Consider the following 16,530-nt stretch of genomic DNA (forward strand, 5'->3'; position numbering starts at 1 on the left):
CTCAGTCATATGGCCACCTTAAGAGCAAGAGGCTGGAAAAAAAGTAGTTTAGCTATGTGCCTAAAATACACTGGATCACTAGGATATGCCAGTAACTGTCAGTCTCTACTAAAGTCCACCCTTCTTGTCCCCAGTGTTAGGCCTTCCTGGTGACTATGAAGTTAAATTCTGTTAAAAGGATTCTCCAATTGTTATGCTCGAATTTGGGACCCCCAAAAGACCACCAGAGACCAAGATCGATGTAAACAGCAAAGAGGTGTTTATTGCAAGCTAGCTCGGTCCTCTGCACACACACACAGCAACTGGTGATGCTGAGAGGCCCTGAGCCCAGGGTTTGCAGCAGTTTTATACATTCTTTGGAGAAGGCAGGGATCCCCACATACATCATAGCATCTCTTAGCAAATCATCACACACCACGGGAAAATCAAATAACAACTCTAAAACATGATTAGCACATTTACTGGCGGGAACAAGTTGGGTAGGAGTGATTGGTTACTACAAGAGGGGGATTTATTTGAACTGATTGGTTTAAGCCAAGAGGGGTGTACTACATGGTTGAACTACATGGTTTCCCAACATGTTATCAACCACCATAAACTGTTGGGAGGGTCATCTGACATCCCAGGTATTTCCCTGTCTCATTCTGATTGGTGACTACTAGGGGGTTGCTATGGATCCCCACCTAGCCTGACAGAGTCAGGGACACCTGGCACAGCAGATCTCTCCTGCTATTTGTAGATAAATGTCCCGTCCGGCAGGACACATCAACGTGGGCAGCGAACCTAGATGGGGAGGAATGAAGGGACAAGAGACAAGAAAGGTGACAGCAAGACAAAAGTTCTGATCAAGCTGCAAACTTTTATTGTTCACACAGGGGTATTTATATGCTGGGGATGGGGAAGCTCTTCGCAATTGCTGGATGTGGGTGGGTAAAACTGCCAGCTGCAAGATGTCTGATGATCTTGATAACCGCAGGGTGTTCCAGGGAGATAGGTAGCTGCAGGATGCCTTCAGGGCAAAATGTCTCCCAGGGGGCTGTCAGGCTATACTTTGAAGGAGAATGTCCTTCTAGTTCCCCTTTCTTATATAAAATATTTGACCATACCTTACCAGCCATGTTTTTAGGGGGTGATAGAGGCTCTGTTCCTCTAGAAGGCCTTAGAATATCTCCTGATCCGAGCGAGTGTCTTCACTAGGAGATTTCGAGGTGGCCTTGGCATGTTTTTGGAGGAGACGGATTTGAGGGGGGAGCATGCCAACCGCCATCACCAGAGCGTGTCACTCAGAGGTCTTGGGTTTTGGGATCCGTGGATCCATCCTCCTGCAGTCCTTCCTGCACCCTCCGTTATTATGGCCTAACGTCTTCACTCCATGGGTGCATCCTCCCCCAAGCGGAGGGGCCCATGGAGGAGCGAACCCTTATGGCAAGGGCAGAAGATGGTTGGTCAGAGCTGTTACTTATAAGAAAGAGAGATCTGTGGGGATGTAAACTTAAGAAATAAGCCTGAGGGAAGGGTAGAACATCCTTTTAAATGTTGGCAGCACGGTCTTCCAGATGGTGATGGTGGACCTGTATGGGCTTAGAGGCCAAGATATTAATCTGTTTTTTAATAAATTTTACCAGCCTGTTTATAATGCAGGGTCCTATGGACACCATTAAAAGTAAACCCAACAAAGGGCCTAATAGTGGAAGAAGGTAGGGTAGAAATCCGTTAAGCCCAGTCCAGAGGGGATTTTCAAATAGTTCCCTTCGTCTCTTTTCTAAATCTTCTTGAAGCTGCTTAATTTTAGTCCGTACTATGCCTGATTTATTGGCATAAAAGCAGCATCTTTCCCCTAAGGCCAAGCAAATACCTCCCTGGTTAGCTGTCAGCAAATCTAAGCCTCGTCTGTTTTGAAGGACCACTTCTGCCAGGGAGTCTATTTGGTCCTGTAAATCTTTAATGGTTCCTGATAGAGTTTGTACATCATCTATAAGTTGTTGAGACGACGACGGTAAAAGTGTATAGCCATGCCTAAGCCAGCTGTACCTGTGCCCACAGCAGCTGTTATTCCAAGGCTGGCAAGGAGTGGTAAGGCCTGTATTGCCCGCCTGTGTCTTTTGACTAAGGTGTCTAGGCTAGGAATGGGTAGAGGTTCATCTCCTGGGACAATAGTTATATCAGGGAGTAATAAGGCAAGAACACAGCCACCGGTCCAATTTGCTGGAAGCCTGGGGAAGGCTGAGTTTCCTCCACACATAAAAACTGTGCCACTGGGGGACAAAGAGATGGGGTGGGTGAGGAATAATTTTTTACTGTTGAGCAATTTCCAAAGGAAGTAACTCCAACATCAATATCATAGGTATTATTCTGCATCACGCCTAAAAGACATGATGTAAAAGTGCCTATAGGCTGTACTTTAAAGGAAATCCAGGTTGGCATGTATTATCATTGTCTATGATAGAATTAATAGGAACTGCCATAGGCATGATTGCCCCTGTTGTCATGCAAACCCAGCAATCACTAGCAAGGGTGGGGTTGGAATTATTAAGCAAGGAGAAGGTAGTTTCCAAAATATCTAATGTATTGGTATCTAAATCTGGAAGCTGGGATTTAGGCAGCATTAAGGGATGATATGTGAGCTCAGGGATCTGGGGTTTCAAAAGTTTGATTATCTGAAGATGTTTGACAGCATCAGTGGGTCTATTGTGAGAAATGGGCTGAACCCAATACACATCAGAGGAGCCCAAGGAGGCAGTCCCTCAAGGTAGGGTTTGGGCGGTGGAAGTGCCTCCTGAATCTAAGGGAAAGAGTATTAATTGTGCAAGTCTTGTTCCTGCTGGGATGGCCGCAACTCCATTAATAGCTGTGGCCAGTATTTTTATTTCTCCAGTGAAATCATTATCAATAATGCCAGGGAAGACCTGAACACCTTGTGAGGTAGTAGAGGCTCTTCCAAGAATAAGGGCACACGTATGAGATGGAGGGGGACCCATAATTCCAGTGGGTATTATCTGGGGCCCTTGCATGGAGTCTAATATTGTATCGGTGGTGGCACAGAGGTCCAATCCTGAGCTGCCTGGGGTGGCTCGTTGGAGGGAGGCAATTGTAGAGAAGGATTTTGAGGTAGGTTGGGAGTTTGGGAGGGAACAAACCTTATTGCCCCTGGGTTTGTCCTGGGGGAGGTCGGGGCCAGGGGCTGGCCCTGCAGGGAGTTTAGAAGCAGGAAGAAATAGGCTGTCCAAGGGCATTTGTCTTAGATCTACACTCATTGGCCCAGTGACGACCTTTACCACATCTAGGGCAAAGGGTGGCTGGGGGTGTTTTAGCCCCGGTTTGAGGATACACTATCCCTAGGCTTTGTTTGCCTGTCGGACACTCATGTGCAAAATGGCCAGGTTGTTTACAAGTAAAGCAAGTACTTGAGCCAGGATTGTGAAAGACCTTGGTAAAGGCTGCACCTATGGCCAGACCCATGGCATGGGCTGCACCCACCCCGGCACAGAGTCTAATAAAGTCAGAAAGTTCCCCTTTGTCCTTATGTGGTCGAAGAACATCCTGACATGCGGGGTTGGCATTTTCAAAGGCAAGATGTTTTACAAAGGGGCTTTCGCTTTCGCTTGGTCCAAGCAGGCGTTCCGCGGCTAGGTTAAGCCGGGCAACAAAGTCGCTATAAGGCTCATCAGGCCCTTGTCGGATTTTTGCCAGGGAAGTGGTAGCCGAGCCCTTTTGAGGGAGGCGTCTCCAAGCATGTAAACCAGCCGTCTGAATCTGCGCCAAAAGTCCAGCAGGGAAACGCGCCTGTTTAGGGTTAGTGTCAAAAGGCGCATTGCCCATTAGAGGAGGCCTTAGTTAAATTTTTTTGAGCAGTTTCCCGACAGTGCTCTTTGAAATCTGCATTCCATAACAGGAAGTCTCCGGCACTGAGGGTAGCTCGGGCTAAAAATTTCCAATCATTAGGAGTAAGCCATTGTGCGCTGTGACTCTCTAGTAAAGCCAATGTGTAAGGCGCAGTGGGACCATAGTGAGCACAAGCCTTTTTAAGTTTTTCAAGAAAACGCAGGCTTAATTTTTTGTAGACACTCTGGGTTCCTTCCTGCCTAGGGGTGAACTCCTCATCCTCTGAGCCCTGATCTTCCTCTTGCCCTTCCTCCGATTCATCCCCTTGATCTGCCACTTCCTCCTCTAGATCCTCCTCTGAGTCTTCAGCCTGGGCGGGCTTATCTGTCTGACTGCGGGTGACTGGGAAGGCGAGAACAGGCCGATGGCTCTCGGCTTAACCTTTGTATCAGATCGCCTTGGGCCAGCTCTGGTTGACTCTGTGCCTAAGGCTAATGAGCGGAGCTCAGAGTCAGGGGATCTTAATTCTTTTAAAAGTTGGATCTGTTCTCGTCTATGTTGGAAAGACTCTCACAAGGGAGCCAGGTCAGGCAGGGGAAGTGGAGAAAAAATATCTGAGGGGGCAGTTGGCCCCTGAAGGGCTGGAGCACAAAAGGCAGGAGGGATATAGGAGGGAGGTGGATGTGTGAGTCCTATAGGCTGTGGCAGGGTCCTGAGAGGTGGAGGGTCTTCTGAATGGTGGGGAGCTGCTTCCTTCTCCAAGCTAGCCTCCTCCCCAGGGGTCAATGTGTCTCCAGGATTTAAAACTGGATAAAGGTGGTTGGTAACCATTGGAGCCTTATTTATTAGGGTGGGGTTTGGAGCAGGACCAGGAAGGTTCCCAGGGTCCTGGGGAGACTGAGAAGGGTCTGTGTCTATACTAACTGAAGGGCATGCCGAGGGGGGACAAGAGGTCTTTTGCATAGCCTCTTCCCCAATCCTGACAAGTTTTAAGGTACCATTGTCAAAGGGTGAACTTTTAAGAAGTTCATTAATTAAGTTCCAGTAAGAAAAGGTGGGAATAGGCACCTTTTCTGGGCCAAAGGATTCATAATAATCTTTTAAACAGTCTCCTACTCTGAGCCATCTTTTACCATCGATGGTCCCTTCAAGGGGAAACCATGGACACAATTCTCCTACGTATGAAAAGAATAATTTTAAGTCCTTTTTCTTAACACGCGCCCCGCCCCCCCCTCCCCGTGTCTTGAGGGCCTCCTTGAGGCCTGACAAAAACAACTCATGTGACGAAACTGCTTGTCCCATGGTGTGTCACTCACCTTGCGTCGTCCTCGCTCTCCTCCCGGATCTGTCTCTCGGTCGTGTCTGCCGACGCGATCTCATGCTCCCGCTTGGCCAAGTCTTCCCGGAGGACGGTGTTCCTTCTCAGTCAAAGGCTCGAGCCCCACGCTGGGCGCCAAATGTCCCGTCCAGCAGGACACATCAACGTGGGCAGCGAACCTAGATGGGGAGGAATGAAGGGACAAGAGACACGAAAGGTGACAGCAAGACAAAAGTTCTGATCAAGCTGCAAACTTTTATTGTTCACACAGGGGTATTTATATGCTGGGGATGGGGAAGCTCTTCGAAATTGCTGGATGTGAGTGGGTAAAACTCCAGCTGCAAGATGTCTGATGATCTTGATAACCGCAGGGTGTTCCAGGGAGATAGGTAGCTGCAGGATGCCTTCAGGGCAAAATGTCTCCCAGGGGGCTGTCAGGCTAATCTTTGAAGGAGAATGTCCTTCTAGTTCCCGACAGATAAACAACTTAGCAGGGTGGGAATGTGCCTAGGAGTGCTCTGTGGGTCTTTCCAAGGACAAAAGTCATGTCCCTTCCTTGGACAGGCTTTGCTCTGAGGTAGAGGCTGGTTTTTCACAATTAAAGGATGGAATGTAGACAACATGCCTAGCAATGTGTGAGGCCCTGGGTTTAACCCTCTGTACTTAAAAAAAAAATCAAATTCAAAGGTTGGTGTGTCTGTTTCAGTCTTTCCATTCGACAATGGACTTGACAGCAGCTTTGACAAGCTATATCTCAGCTGTGCTGTGAACCTGGGCACCCTTAGGTATCTCTCTGGGCCACTTTTTCATCTCTTATGTTTCTTTTTTTTTTTTAAGAGAGAGTGGGAGAGAGAGAGAGAGAGAATTTTTTAATATTTATTTTTTAGTTCTCAGTGGACACAACATCTTTGTTTGTATGTGGTGCTGAGGATCAAACCGGGCCAGGCGAGTGCACTACTGCTTGAGCCACATCCCCAGCCCACTTATGTTTCTTTTGATTGTGTTACTCATTCTGATCCAACATCCAATATAAGCCCTACACACACACACCCATCACTGTGAAGATTTTTAGTGTGTAATGTGTGGGGAAAAGATGATTTTCCAGTTACCTAGGTTTTAATTTACTATTTTATTGAAATTATAAGTAGAAAACCTGATTTTGCTTAACCTACTAAATTCAACTTATAAATCTTGAAATTCTGTGTATAAATGTACAAAATGTGGTTTTTAAAAATCACTTTCACTTGTTCTTTGATTGACATTTAACTCAACTTGAACAGATTTAAATTCCCTTAACAATTAGTTCCACTTAAAAACTTGGTTAAATTTCTGTAACTGTTTTAGACCATATTCACATGTTTAATATATCTGATTCTTTTTCTCATGTACTTCAATTGCCTGAGAAGGTAGACTTAGAATACTTTTTATTATGCAAAATTTTTCTCATAGCTTAAGCAACTCTTATAAATCTAATTACTTGATTTGCCATGTTCAGGTGTTTGATTTCTCTTAAATGTTGAAATACTGTTTACAAGCTTGAGTAGCATCGTAACTAAACATCATGATTCTAGAATCAACACGTATTTCCAGTTGAAAACAGAAGATTAATTACAATTTAGGCTTAATTTAAACTCATACTTTTTTTTTTTTTGATACCAGGGATTGAACTCAGGAACTTACATCCCTAGCCCTATTTTGTATTTTATTAGAGACATGGTCTCACTGAGTTGCTTTAGTGCCTCTCTAAATTGTTGAGGCTGGCTTTGAACTCGAGATCCTCCATCCTCCATCCTCCCAAGCTGCTGGGATTACAGGTGTGTGCCACACACCCAGTTTAGAGGTTATTAAGTTTAACAATTAGTGCAACGGGGGATGCAGTTCAGTGGTAGAGCACTTGCCTAGTATACACAAGGCCCTAGGTTTGGTCACCAGTACTGAAAAACAAAATAATAGTATCTGTTATGAATTGAATATTTGTGTCCCCACCCTCTCAAATTCTTATATCAAAATCGTAAATCACAGTCTCTCACTCTTTCTGTTCATTGCCACATGAAAACACAGAAATAAAAATCATTTATGAATCAGGAAGAAAGCCCTCACTAGACATTGGATCAGCTGGCACACAGATCTTGGACTTCCAGCCTCCAGAACTGTGATAAATAAATGTTATTTAAGCTATCTTAAATTCAACACTCAATATTGACATTCAACATCCACATTGTATCACAGTGTCATAAAGCAGTTATTTATCACAACACTCAATATTGACATTCAACATCCACATTGTATCACAGTGTCATAAAGCAGTTATTTATCAGACTGAAGAGCAGGACAGGAACGTTCAGGGCCATATGCTACCAAGGTCATTCTCACTGGTGACTGCAAAGAGCATTCACCTGGTAGATTTACTTCTGCTGGCCTCATGCTCCGGCTTTTCAGATATATCTTTTGCATGATGGCTTATCCTATCTTGGGTAGATAGATATACTGAACTCTACATAGATCTCAGCAAACTTTTCTCACTTGACAATTTCTGCATGCCCTTTGTATTTTTCTTATTCTACCAGATTCTATAGGCCTGCCAATGGCCTCTGTGTTGGTCAGTTTCTATTACTTTAACAAATAACTGAGAGAAACTACTTTAAAAAGGTAAGGTTTATTTTGGCTCACTGTTTTGGAAGTTTCAGTCCATGATCAACTGGGCCATTGCTTTTGAGCTTGTGGCAAGGCAGCATGTGACAGCAGGAGCACATGGCAGAGGAAGCTGCTTAACTCACAGCAATCAGAAGTGAAAGAAAGCCAGGGCCCTGGCGCACACTTGTGATCCCAGCAGCTCAGGAGGCTGAGACAGAAGGATCAGGTGTTCAAAGCCAGCCTCAGCAAAAAGTGAGGTACTAAGCAACCCAGTGAAACTCTGTCTCTAAATAAAACACAAAAAGGGCTGGGGATGTGGGTCAGTGGTTAAGCGCCCCTGGGTTCAATTCCTGGTACAAAAAAAAAAAAAAAAAGTGAGAGAGAGACCAGAGTCCCACAGTTCCCTCCAAAGGCACACCCCCAATGATCTAATGTCCTCCAATATGTACCAGCTCTGAAAGACTCCACTGCCTCCCTATAGCACCACAGTCTGGGGACCAGTCCTTCACTTATCCAAACCAGAACATCCTCTCTTTTTCAATCTTTTAATTAGGGTCAACATAAACATCTCCTTTTCCTTTCCTTTTCCCTTGCCTGGCCTGGCCTCACACTCTTTCATATACCTAACTTCAAAGACCATAAACATGACCAGGGAAGCTCAGGCAGGAGTATCACAAGTTCAAGGCCAGCCTCAGAAACGTAGCAAGACCCTGTCTCAAACTGAAAAATTAAAAAGGTTTGGAATGTGGCTCAGTGGTAGAGTACTCCTGGGTTCAATCCCCAGCACGGAAAAAAAAAAAAAAAAGAACATAAGCTTTTCTTCCAATGAAATTCCTCTCTTTCTTTCTTCATCTTAATCAGCCTTTTAATTTCTTTCAATTTTCTACTGCTCCCATTTCAGGAGCAAAATAAAAAATCCTATGTTGTTTTGTCATTGTTGTTGTTTTTAACTAGTTTCTCCTTGATTCCCTGAGACTTTGGGTTTGCAGTAAGTTTGATTATCTCTCTATCTGAAGAAAATAGTATGTAATTAGGAATCATTTTCTTTACCAATTTCTTAAAATAGAGAGATAATCAAAGTTGCTACAAACTCAGAGTTTCAAGAAAACAATTAAAGGACCTGTATTCAAAACATTTTAAACCTAGGAATCAGATTTGCTCAAGGAATCAAGGAAGTTCTATGGTTTGGATAAGTGCCCCCTGAAGGTCTGTGTGTTGAAGGTTGAAATTTAATTGCCATTTTGATGGTATTAAGAAGTTGGCAGGTTGGAGTTGTAGCTCAGCGGTAGAGCGCTTGCCTTGTACACATGAGGCACAGTGTTTGATTCCCAGCACCACATATAAATAAGCAAAATAAGGGCTGGGATTGTGGCTCAGCGGTAGAGCACTCGCCTAGCATGTGCGGGGGGCCCTGGGTTCGATCCTCAACACCACATACAAATAAATAAAATGAAGATACTGTGTCCAGTTACAACTAAAAAATAAATTAAAAATAAAAACAAGGGCTGGGGATGTGGCTCAAGCGGTAGCGCGCTCACCTCGCATGCGTGCGGCCCGGGTTCGATCCTCAGCACCACATACCAACAAAGATGTTGTGTCCACCAAGAACTAAAAATAAATAAATATTAAAAATTCTCTCTCTCTCTCTCTCTCTCTCTCTCTCTGTCTCTCTCTCTCCCCCTCTCTCTCTCTCCTCTCTTACTCTCTCTTAAAAAAAAATAAAATAAAAAATAAAAAAATAAAAACAAGTAAGTAAATAAATAAATAAGCAAAATAAAATAAAGATATTTTAAAAATTTTTTAAAAATTTAAAAAAGAAGAAGTTGGACCAAGACAGGCATGGAGGCATTTACCTGTAATACCAGTGACTTGGGAGGCTGAAGTAGGAGGGTCACAAGTTCAAGACTAGCCTGGGAAACTTAGAGATACCTTGTCTCAAAATAACAAGGGATGGGGATGTAGCCCAGTGGCTCAATTTCCAGTATTAAAGGGGTAAGGAAAATATTAAATTCTCCATCCATGTGTCTGTTGTGACCTTCACATGCCCTTGGATAGAACATCTAAAGAATGCTGACTTACTGATGAGTTTGGCTCACTCATGAGAACTCAGAATTATTCACTTATCTCAAAGTAACACTCCCTCCCTTTGGGGATCTTGCCAATCCTTGGGGGAACAAAGTGTCCTAGAGGAGATCATTAGGTCACACAGGTTGTTAGAATGGAGCTTTCTTTGTTCTAATTTGTATTTAAGGAGACCCACTTGTAATAAGACTTTGGAGTCTCACCTGTGGAGGGGACACTCTCTGCCCAGGACATCCTAGTCAGGACCCTGAAAATCTGCCCCAGGACACCCCAGCTGCATCCCTTCAGGTAGTGGTGTTTCCCCTGATCTGGTGATGTATTTTCTTCTTTCTCTTTTGCCTGTGACTTTTGCTTTTGCTCTTGCTTCCATATTATTACTAAAATAAATGCTATTTTAGCTAAAGAGAGTGTCTTTATTGTCTATTGGATATGACCTGCCAAATTCAGCAGCTGCACACATACGTAATGTTTTAACGTTATAAGTACCCCCAATTCCAAAGAAAAGTGGGACTATGAGGGCTCCACTCTAGTGGAGGGCTCCACTCTTAGCATCTCGCCATTGCTGTCATTGTGGGAATGGGTTAGTTATCATGGCAGTATGTTCTCAAGAAAAGGAATGAGTTCGGACCCCCTTCCCTCTCATCTCACCATCTCTTGCCCTTCTGCCTTCTGCCATGGGATGGGACACAGCAGAAAGACCCCACATAATGCCAGCACCATACTCTTGGACTTTCTAGGTCCAAAACCGTAAAACAAATTTCTGTTGATTTTAAATTACCCAGTGATAGATATTCTGTTATAGCAGTAGAAAACAGATCAAGACATTTCTTTTAGGTGAAGAACTGAAGCTTAGAGAAGTTTAAGGCCAAGACAACAAGTTGCTGTTGACCGCTTTAGTCTTGAACCTCCTCCCCACCACCTAGGTGCTGTGGGCTTTCCTCAGAGCAGTAAGATATTATATAGGGTAGGTTCCTGAAGTAAAAGGTCATTAGCCCAGAGGTCTGTGTGGGACTGTTCAACTTTAAGGGGACAGGTTGCATGAGCAGCACAAGGCCAGGTTGGGCCTGATACTCTGGGGCTTTGCCCACTGTGTTTTTGTTTTTTTGGGGGGGGGTGGCGGGGGGTGCCAGGGATTGAACTCAGAGGCACTCAACCCCTGAGCCATATTCCCAGCCCTATTTTGTATTTTATTCAGAGACAGGGACTCACAGAGTTGCTTAGCACCTTGCCCTTGCTGAGTCTGGCTTTGAACTCCTGATCCTCCTTCCTGCCTCAGCCTCTTGAGCCAATGGGATCACAGGCGTGCGCCATTGCACCCAGCCACCCACTGTGTTTTTGTCCACCTTCCCAGTGGCATCTCTGATTTGGTAACAGGAAGAAGGACACACTCTGTTCCTGAACTAGTAGTTCACATATCTGCCTTTACAGCATGGCTTTTTCCCAGTGGCATAGCTCTTCATAATGCACCATTTGAGAAGCTAATTAATTTTCACTGAAGAGAGTGGACTTGAGAGGAAAACAACCCCCATCACAAGAAAACCATTCCACCATCTGTAAATTGTGCTTCCCTCTCTTCACTGGACTTATTTTTCTTCTCTGAAGTATTGTGGAAGGGTGGGGAAAGGTGGACAAAAACTCTCCTTTTAATAACATAACACTACAAATCAGGGATCTTTTCAAAGGTGTTTTGTACCTACTAATAGCCCCCCAGTACCAGCCACACTGTGAACATAAAAAAAGGGTTACACAAGGATTTATGGGGAAAATGCCCATCTGATGGGAAGGTAGAAGAGGTATTGCAAAAATTGGGGTCAGGTCTTGAGACTGAATATTGGGGACAGAGGTTCCCTTATCCTTGTGGACTAGAATCCCCACTCAGGATATACAGGGTTCCTACTCCTTTCCCAACAAAGCTAGCTCAACCACATCCCAGAGGCTCCATCCTCCGCCCCCTCCTACCAACTGTCACTAAATTTAGACCCTCATCTGTCCTTTTCCTGTAGGACGTTGGTATTTTAAGCTCTCAGCAGCATGGTGCCACAGGAGAGCCAGTACTTCAGCCTCATGCAGGTAAACATGGCAGCTCCTCCTCTCTCAGACAGCAGCCTGCCAAGGGCTCACCAGGGAGGCAGCATGAAGGAACAGACACTCCACAGGACCCTGAGGGAGGAAAGGGTTCCCTGGGAGGTGGCATTGAGGAAACCAGTACCCACAGGGCACAGAGGAATCTAATGGTCATCATTCAGCTCATCTCCATGTCATGCTTATGGACATCCTCAGGAAATATTTCAGGGTCTCAAGGATCCAGTGGATCAAACAGTCCAGAGAAGCACTGAGTTATGTTAGCTTTAGGGATCCTATTGGATCTGCTTCAGTGAAGCCCTGACATGGAGGTAAAATTTGAAGGAAATGAGATCTTCCATGGCTCCTAGAAGATTGGGAGCAGACCTGTAGAACTCCCAAGGTGGGGGTTGATGGGTGATCTTATAAGTATTGCTGATCAGTGCATCAGCCCAAAGGCTATAGGGTGAAATCTCAAAGAGGGCAGACCCACACCTTTGCACGTTTGCGCCCATTTACCCCAATGGCACAAAGGTGAGTTTTCCCATCTCTGGTTGGGTAACAGGAAGGACACACATTGTTCCTGAACTGGTAGCTAACATATCTGCTTTTACAGAATGGCTTTTTTCCCAAAGGCATAGCTCTTTTTAATGCACCTTTTGAGAAGCTAATTAATTTTCACTGCAAAGAGTGGACTTGAGAGGAAAACAACCCCCATCTCAGGAGGAAAATTTTGAGTGGAGCCAAGGGAAACGCGTATGCTGTTTCTAATTAAATTGGAAATAGGTGAATTGGAAACCCTGCCAAGTTTGACATCCTGAGGCTTTGCCAGCTTCTATGAGGGAGGTTAGGGAACATCTTTCCAACAAATCTCAAAAAACAAATAAATAAATAAAAACCAATTTGGACTCCTGCCTGCTGCTCTTTGCCTGCATCATTGGAATTAGCATCTTGCCTCATACTTGATCCTATTCCTGCATGTGTGTGTTTGCGTGCGCATGCGCGCATGAGAGAGACAAATTGAGAGAGGGAAGACAGAGAATTGAGAACAGTCCAGGGCATGTGTTGGTATAAAGAGTTCAAGGTCTTCGCAGGCCTCTAGGACCCCACTGACATACACATCCCGCGTGACCTGCCCATCTGTCATAGAGGGAGAGAGTGGACTGGGCCCTGTGTATCCGATGCTAAGGATAAAGAAGAGAAATAGGGGAGGTTACAACTACAAGAAATAATCAGTGGCCGATGATTCTGATTCTGGAGGCTGTTTCCAAGGAAACTAATATAGAATGGTTACATTAAAAAAAAAAAAAACATCAGTCCCAGGGACAGATGATCTAGAAGGGCCAAGAACTGGGCTGAGGCTGGACAGATGCTATGATATGCCACTATATGCTGCCATGCGGCAGTCTGCAGGTATGCGCACATCAAGAGCCAGCTTGCCCTCTCACCTGCAGCCTTTCTGCCACTGAAGCTTGAACTGGAGGTGAATAAAAACTCCAAGTTACAAGTCTTAGCTATGGTGTAGGGTACTCCAAGTACCAACGGAAATAATAGATCCCACCTGGTTTCACTTCTCTGCAGTGGGAAGCTGTGGCCTCCTACGCCAGGGTGAATGATTAGGAGAATGAGAAGAGAGTGGAAAGGGGGTTGAACACACTGCAATTCAAGGCCACAAACTAAAACCTGTAATTCATATGCCTTTGAGAACTAGAGTTCTCTGTTGTCTCGAGCTTCTGACCTCTACCTGGAGCTCCAGAGGGATTCCAGGGTGAACAGGTAGAGCTGCTTCTCACATGGTGTTACTTGCAGGCACTGACAGAATAGCTTGATGTGAAGGCAGACCACTATGGGAGAGGCTGCTGTAGGGTATCTCCTTGGTTACCCTCTGTCCCCTAACTCCCCAGGCAAGTATATCACCTATGCATCTCTCTCTCTCTCTCTCTCTCTCTCTCTCTCTCTCTCTCTCTCTCTCTCTCTCTCTCTCTCCTCTCACTGCCTACTGGTAAATATTCTCTGAGTCTGAGAACCAGGCACAACCTCATTCATCATTTCCTGAGCCCCTACTGTGTGTCAGGCCCCATGTGAGTTGCTGAGGATACAGAAAATCTGTCATAAACATGTACTGCAGCTTCATGGAGAGTGCTGTCATGGAGATGTGAACAACTTTCTGGAAGATGTGACGTTTGAACTGGGTCTTCAGTGATAAGATTGCTGGGCGATGGTGAAAGGGCATGCAAGGCAGGAAGGGATGGTGACAGCAAAGAGATCAGGGAAGCAGGACCTGATCCACCTTGGCTAAGGGTCCTGCCAAGGGGCTTGACCCAAGCAGTGACAGGAAGGTATTTTTGGAAGGTTCCAAGCAGGAGTGGCATAATCAGAGAGTCAAAAGCCCCAGAATTAAAGATGGGATGGAATGGAGTAAGACACGGGGCCAGGGCAGGTAAGGAGGCTCTTGGAATAGACTAGGCAAAAAATGAAGAAGAGGGCATGAGTCAAGGCAACAGCAGAGGAAGAGGAAAAGTCATATTGGAGAGATTTTAAGGTGTAGCAATGACTGGTGAGTCACCATTTGGACATAGGGTTGAAGGAGAGGGAGGAATCTAGACTGGCCCCCAGGTTTCTATCTTAGGTAACTAGGTGAATATAAAGGTGAGTTCAAGGCACAGGATGCCCAGGTGGAGGGACCATAGGTAGGTGGAAACAGCAGTTAGGAAAGAGGCCGGAGGGGGAGATAAAAAATGTGGCAGCATTAATAGCTGGTAATTGAAGCCATGGGTTAGGACACAGTCACCTGGTGGAAGTGAGAATAGGACCAGAGAGCTCCACCTCCACCCCACTGTATTACAGAAAACTAGGAGAAATCTTAATGGTACTCTCGCTCCCTTCTATCTATAGAAAGGAACCATGGCTTGGGGCCCCTGGTATTTCCCAGGACAAGGAGAGCACAGGAGTGATGCTCCCACCAGTGGCTCATTGTTCTAGATAAATCCCTCTGGTTTGTTCCTTTACCACCTGGACCAGAAAACCAGTGTCCCAAAAGGCTGAGGAAGGACCAGAATCTGCCTGACCTCAGGCTGCCAGGTCAGCATGAAGAGAGGCCACTCAGCAGCCATGTCAGGAGAGCCATGTAAACATAGGCAAAGCAGAAGTTCCCTGGGCTGAGGGTCACAAACTGGTCAGCAAAGAGAGCTGCAGATCCCTTTGAGTTCCAAACAGCAAGGTTGCCTGCCTTCTCCCTTGAACTCCAGGGCTTGGAGCCCATGTGGTCAGGCAGGATGTTCCAAGTGATGAGGAGGGGCTGACCGTGTCCCCTACAAAGCACTCAGCATCTTTCAAAGTGCCCGTGGCATTCCTTGAGTTGTCTGTTCTTTTATGGGGATGCTAAGGGAAAGAGACAGTGAAAGCCACCTGCCCCCATCTTACCTTCCCACTAGCCTGGAACCCTGGGGATTTATCTGTCAGGATATTAGAGATAATCAGTTCTGCCCCCTCACTCAGCCTTGCTCAGAGACCTGAATGGCCCTCAAGGACCAAAAGCCTGCTACCCAGGCCCACACAGGATCAGGCAGGTAGAAGGCAGCTCCTGGAGCTTTTTTCTTATTTTATTTGAAAACCCTAGGGTGTGTCCCCTCCCTCACCACACCCATCCCCTACCCTCACCCCAGGACATGATGATGCCACACACACACACAAGGCTGTGAGCTGCACACAGGAACACAGGGGCTGCGCTCACGACAACATTGAAAAAATATACATTATATATAATACACCCGGGGCCCTCACTCTCTCCCATCCCCACAACCTAGCCACAAGCAGGTCATGAAGGAAGGGGCAGGAGCTGCAGGACCTCAGGACTGCAAAGGCAGGAGGAAAGAGGACAATGAAGGAAGGAAATCAGGAGAGGGGGAGGAGCAGGGATCCCCAGAGTGAAATGGAAATAGAAGAGGGGATCAGAAGAGGGCCAGAGAAGGCCTGGCCTTCCTCCCCCACAGAGCCCAGGGGAGGAGGGCATCCCTTGGACAGGATAGAGTAGAGAAGGACAGAGTAGAGGACTTCCCTCAATCCCGCCCTGTCCCAGCCATGGCTAATGCCACCCTCTCCCCAGTTCAGTGCATGACTGGTTGGGAGAGACAAAGACATGGTGAGCTAAGGGGGCAGCTGCCACGGGAGGCAGAAAGGACAGGCAGAGTCATCCAGCCCAGATGCCACAGGGAGTGACCACCCAGAGGCAGGAGGAGCAGGAGGGAGGAGAAAGGGTTGGGGTGACTCCAGTGGGGTCCACTGGGGTTTTGAGACTAAAGGACAGCTCTTTTAGAGAGAGCTCTCTCCCTCTTGGTCTCTCTTCTCTCAGAATGTCCTTCTTCCTTTCTTTCCTGGGCGTCTCTGTTCCACCAGGGCAGAATTCTTTCTTTCTCTGGTCCGGGATGTAGGCCTTAGTAGCGGTGTGGTGGGCTCTCGATGATGCGTCTCTCATCACTGCTAGGGGAGTCAGCTGCCTCTGAGTCACTGCTGTCCTCATCTTCCTGCTGGCCACCAGCAGCCCCTGCCACACAGGCCTGCCGATTCTGATAGGACTGGAGAGGGTGGGAACACAGAGGACAAGGATCACACCC

The 16,530-nt window shown here is 46.1% G+C and overlaps 1 protein-coding gene across 4 annotated transcripts in view; it reads right to left on the bottom strand.

The window, feature by feature from the left end:
- Positions 1–839: 839 nt before the first annotated feature.
- Positions 840–16,530, bottom strand: part of Clstn3 (calsyntenin 3) — a 46,245-nt gene continuing 30,554 nt past the window's right edge. For 2 of the 4 annotated variants that reach the window (XM_005338302.5, XM_078015294.1), the window contains 3 exons: positions 9,313–16,491; positions 5,139–5,319; positions 840–1,580 (listed from right to left, as the gene is read on the bottom strand). In XM_005338302.5, the coding sequence (XP_005338359.1) occupies positions 16,351–16,491 (141 nt within the window). In that variant the 3' untranslated portion in view covers positions 840–1,580; positions 5,139–5,319; positions 9,313–16,350. The remainder of the gene's footprint in view (positions 1,581–5,138; positions 5,320–9,312; positions 16,492–16,530) is intronic. The other 2 variants (XM_078015293.1, XM_078015295.1) reach the window with 2 other exon arrangements.

The sequence above is a fragment of the Ictidomys tridecemlineatus genome, chromosome 6, assembly GCF_052094955.1.
Source record: "Ictidomys tridecemlineatus isolate mIctTri1 chromosome 6, mIctTri1.hap1, whole genome shotgun sequence".
NCBI classification, from domain to species: domain Eukaryota; kingdom Metazoa; phylum Chordata; class Mammalia; order Rodentia; family Sciuridae; genus Ictidomys; species Ictidomys tridecemlineatus.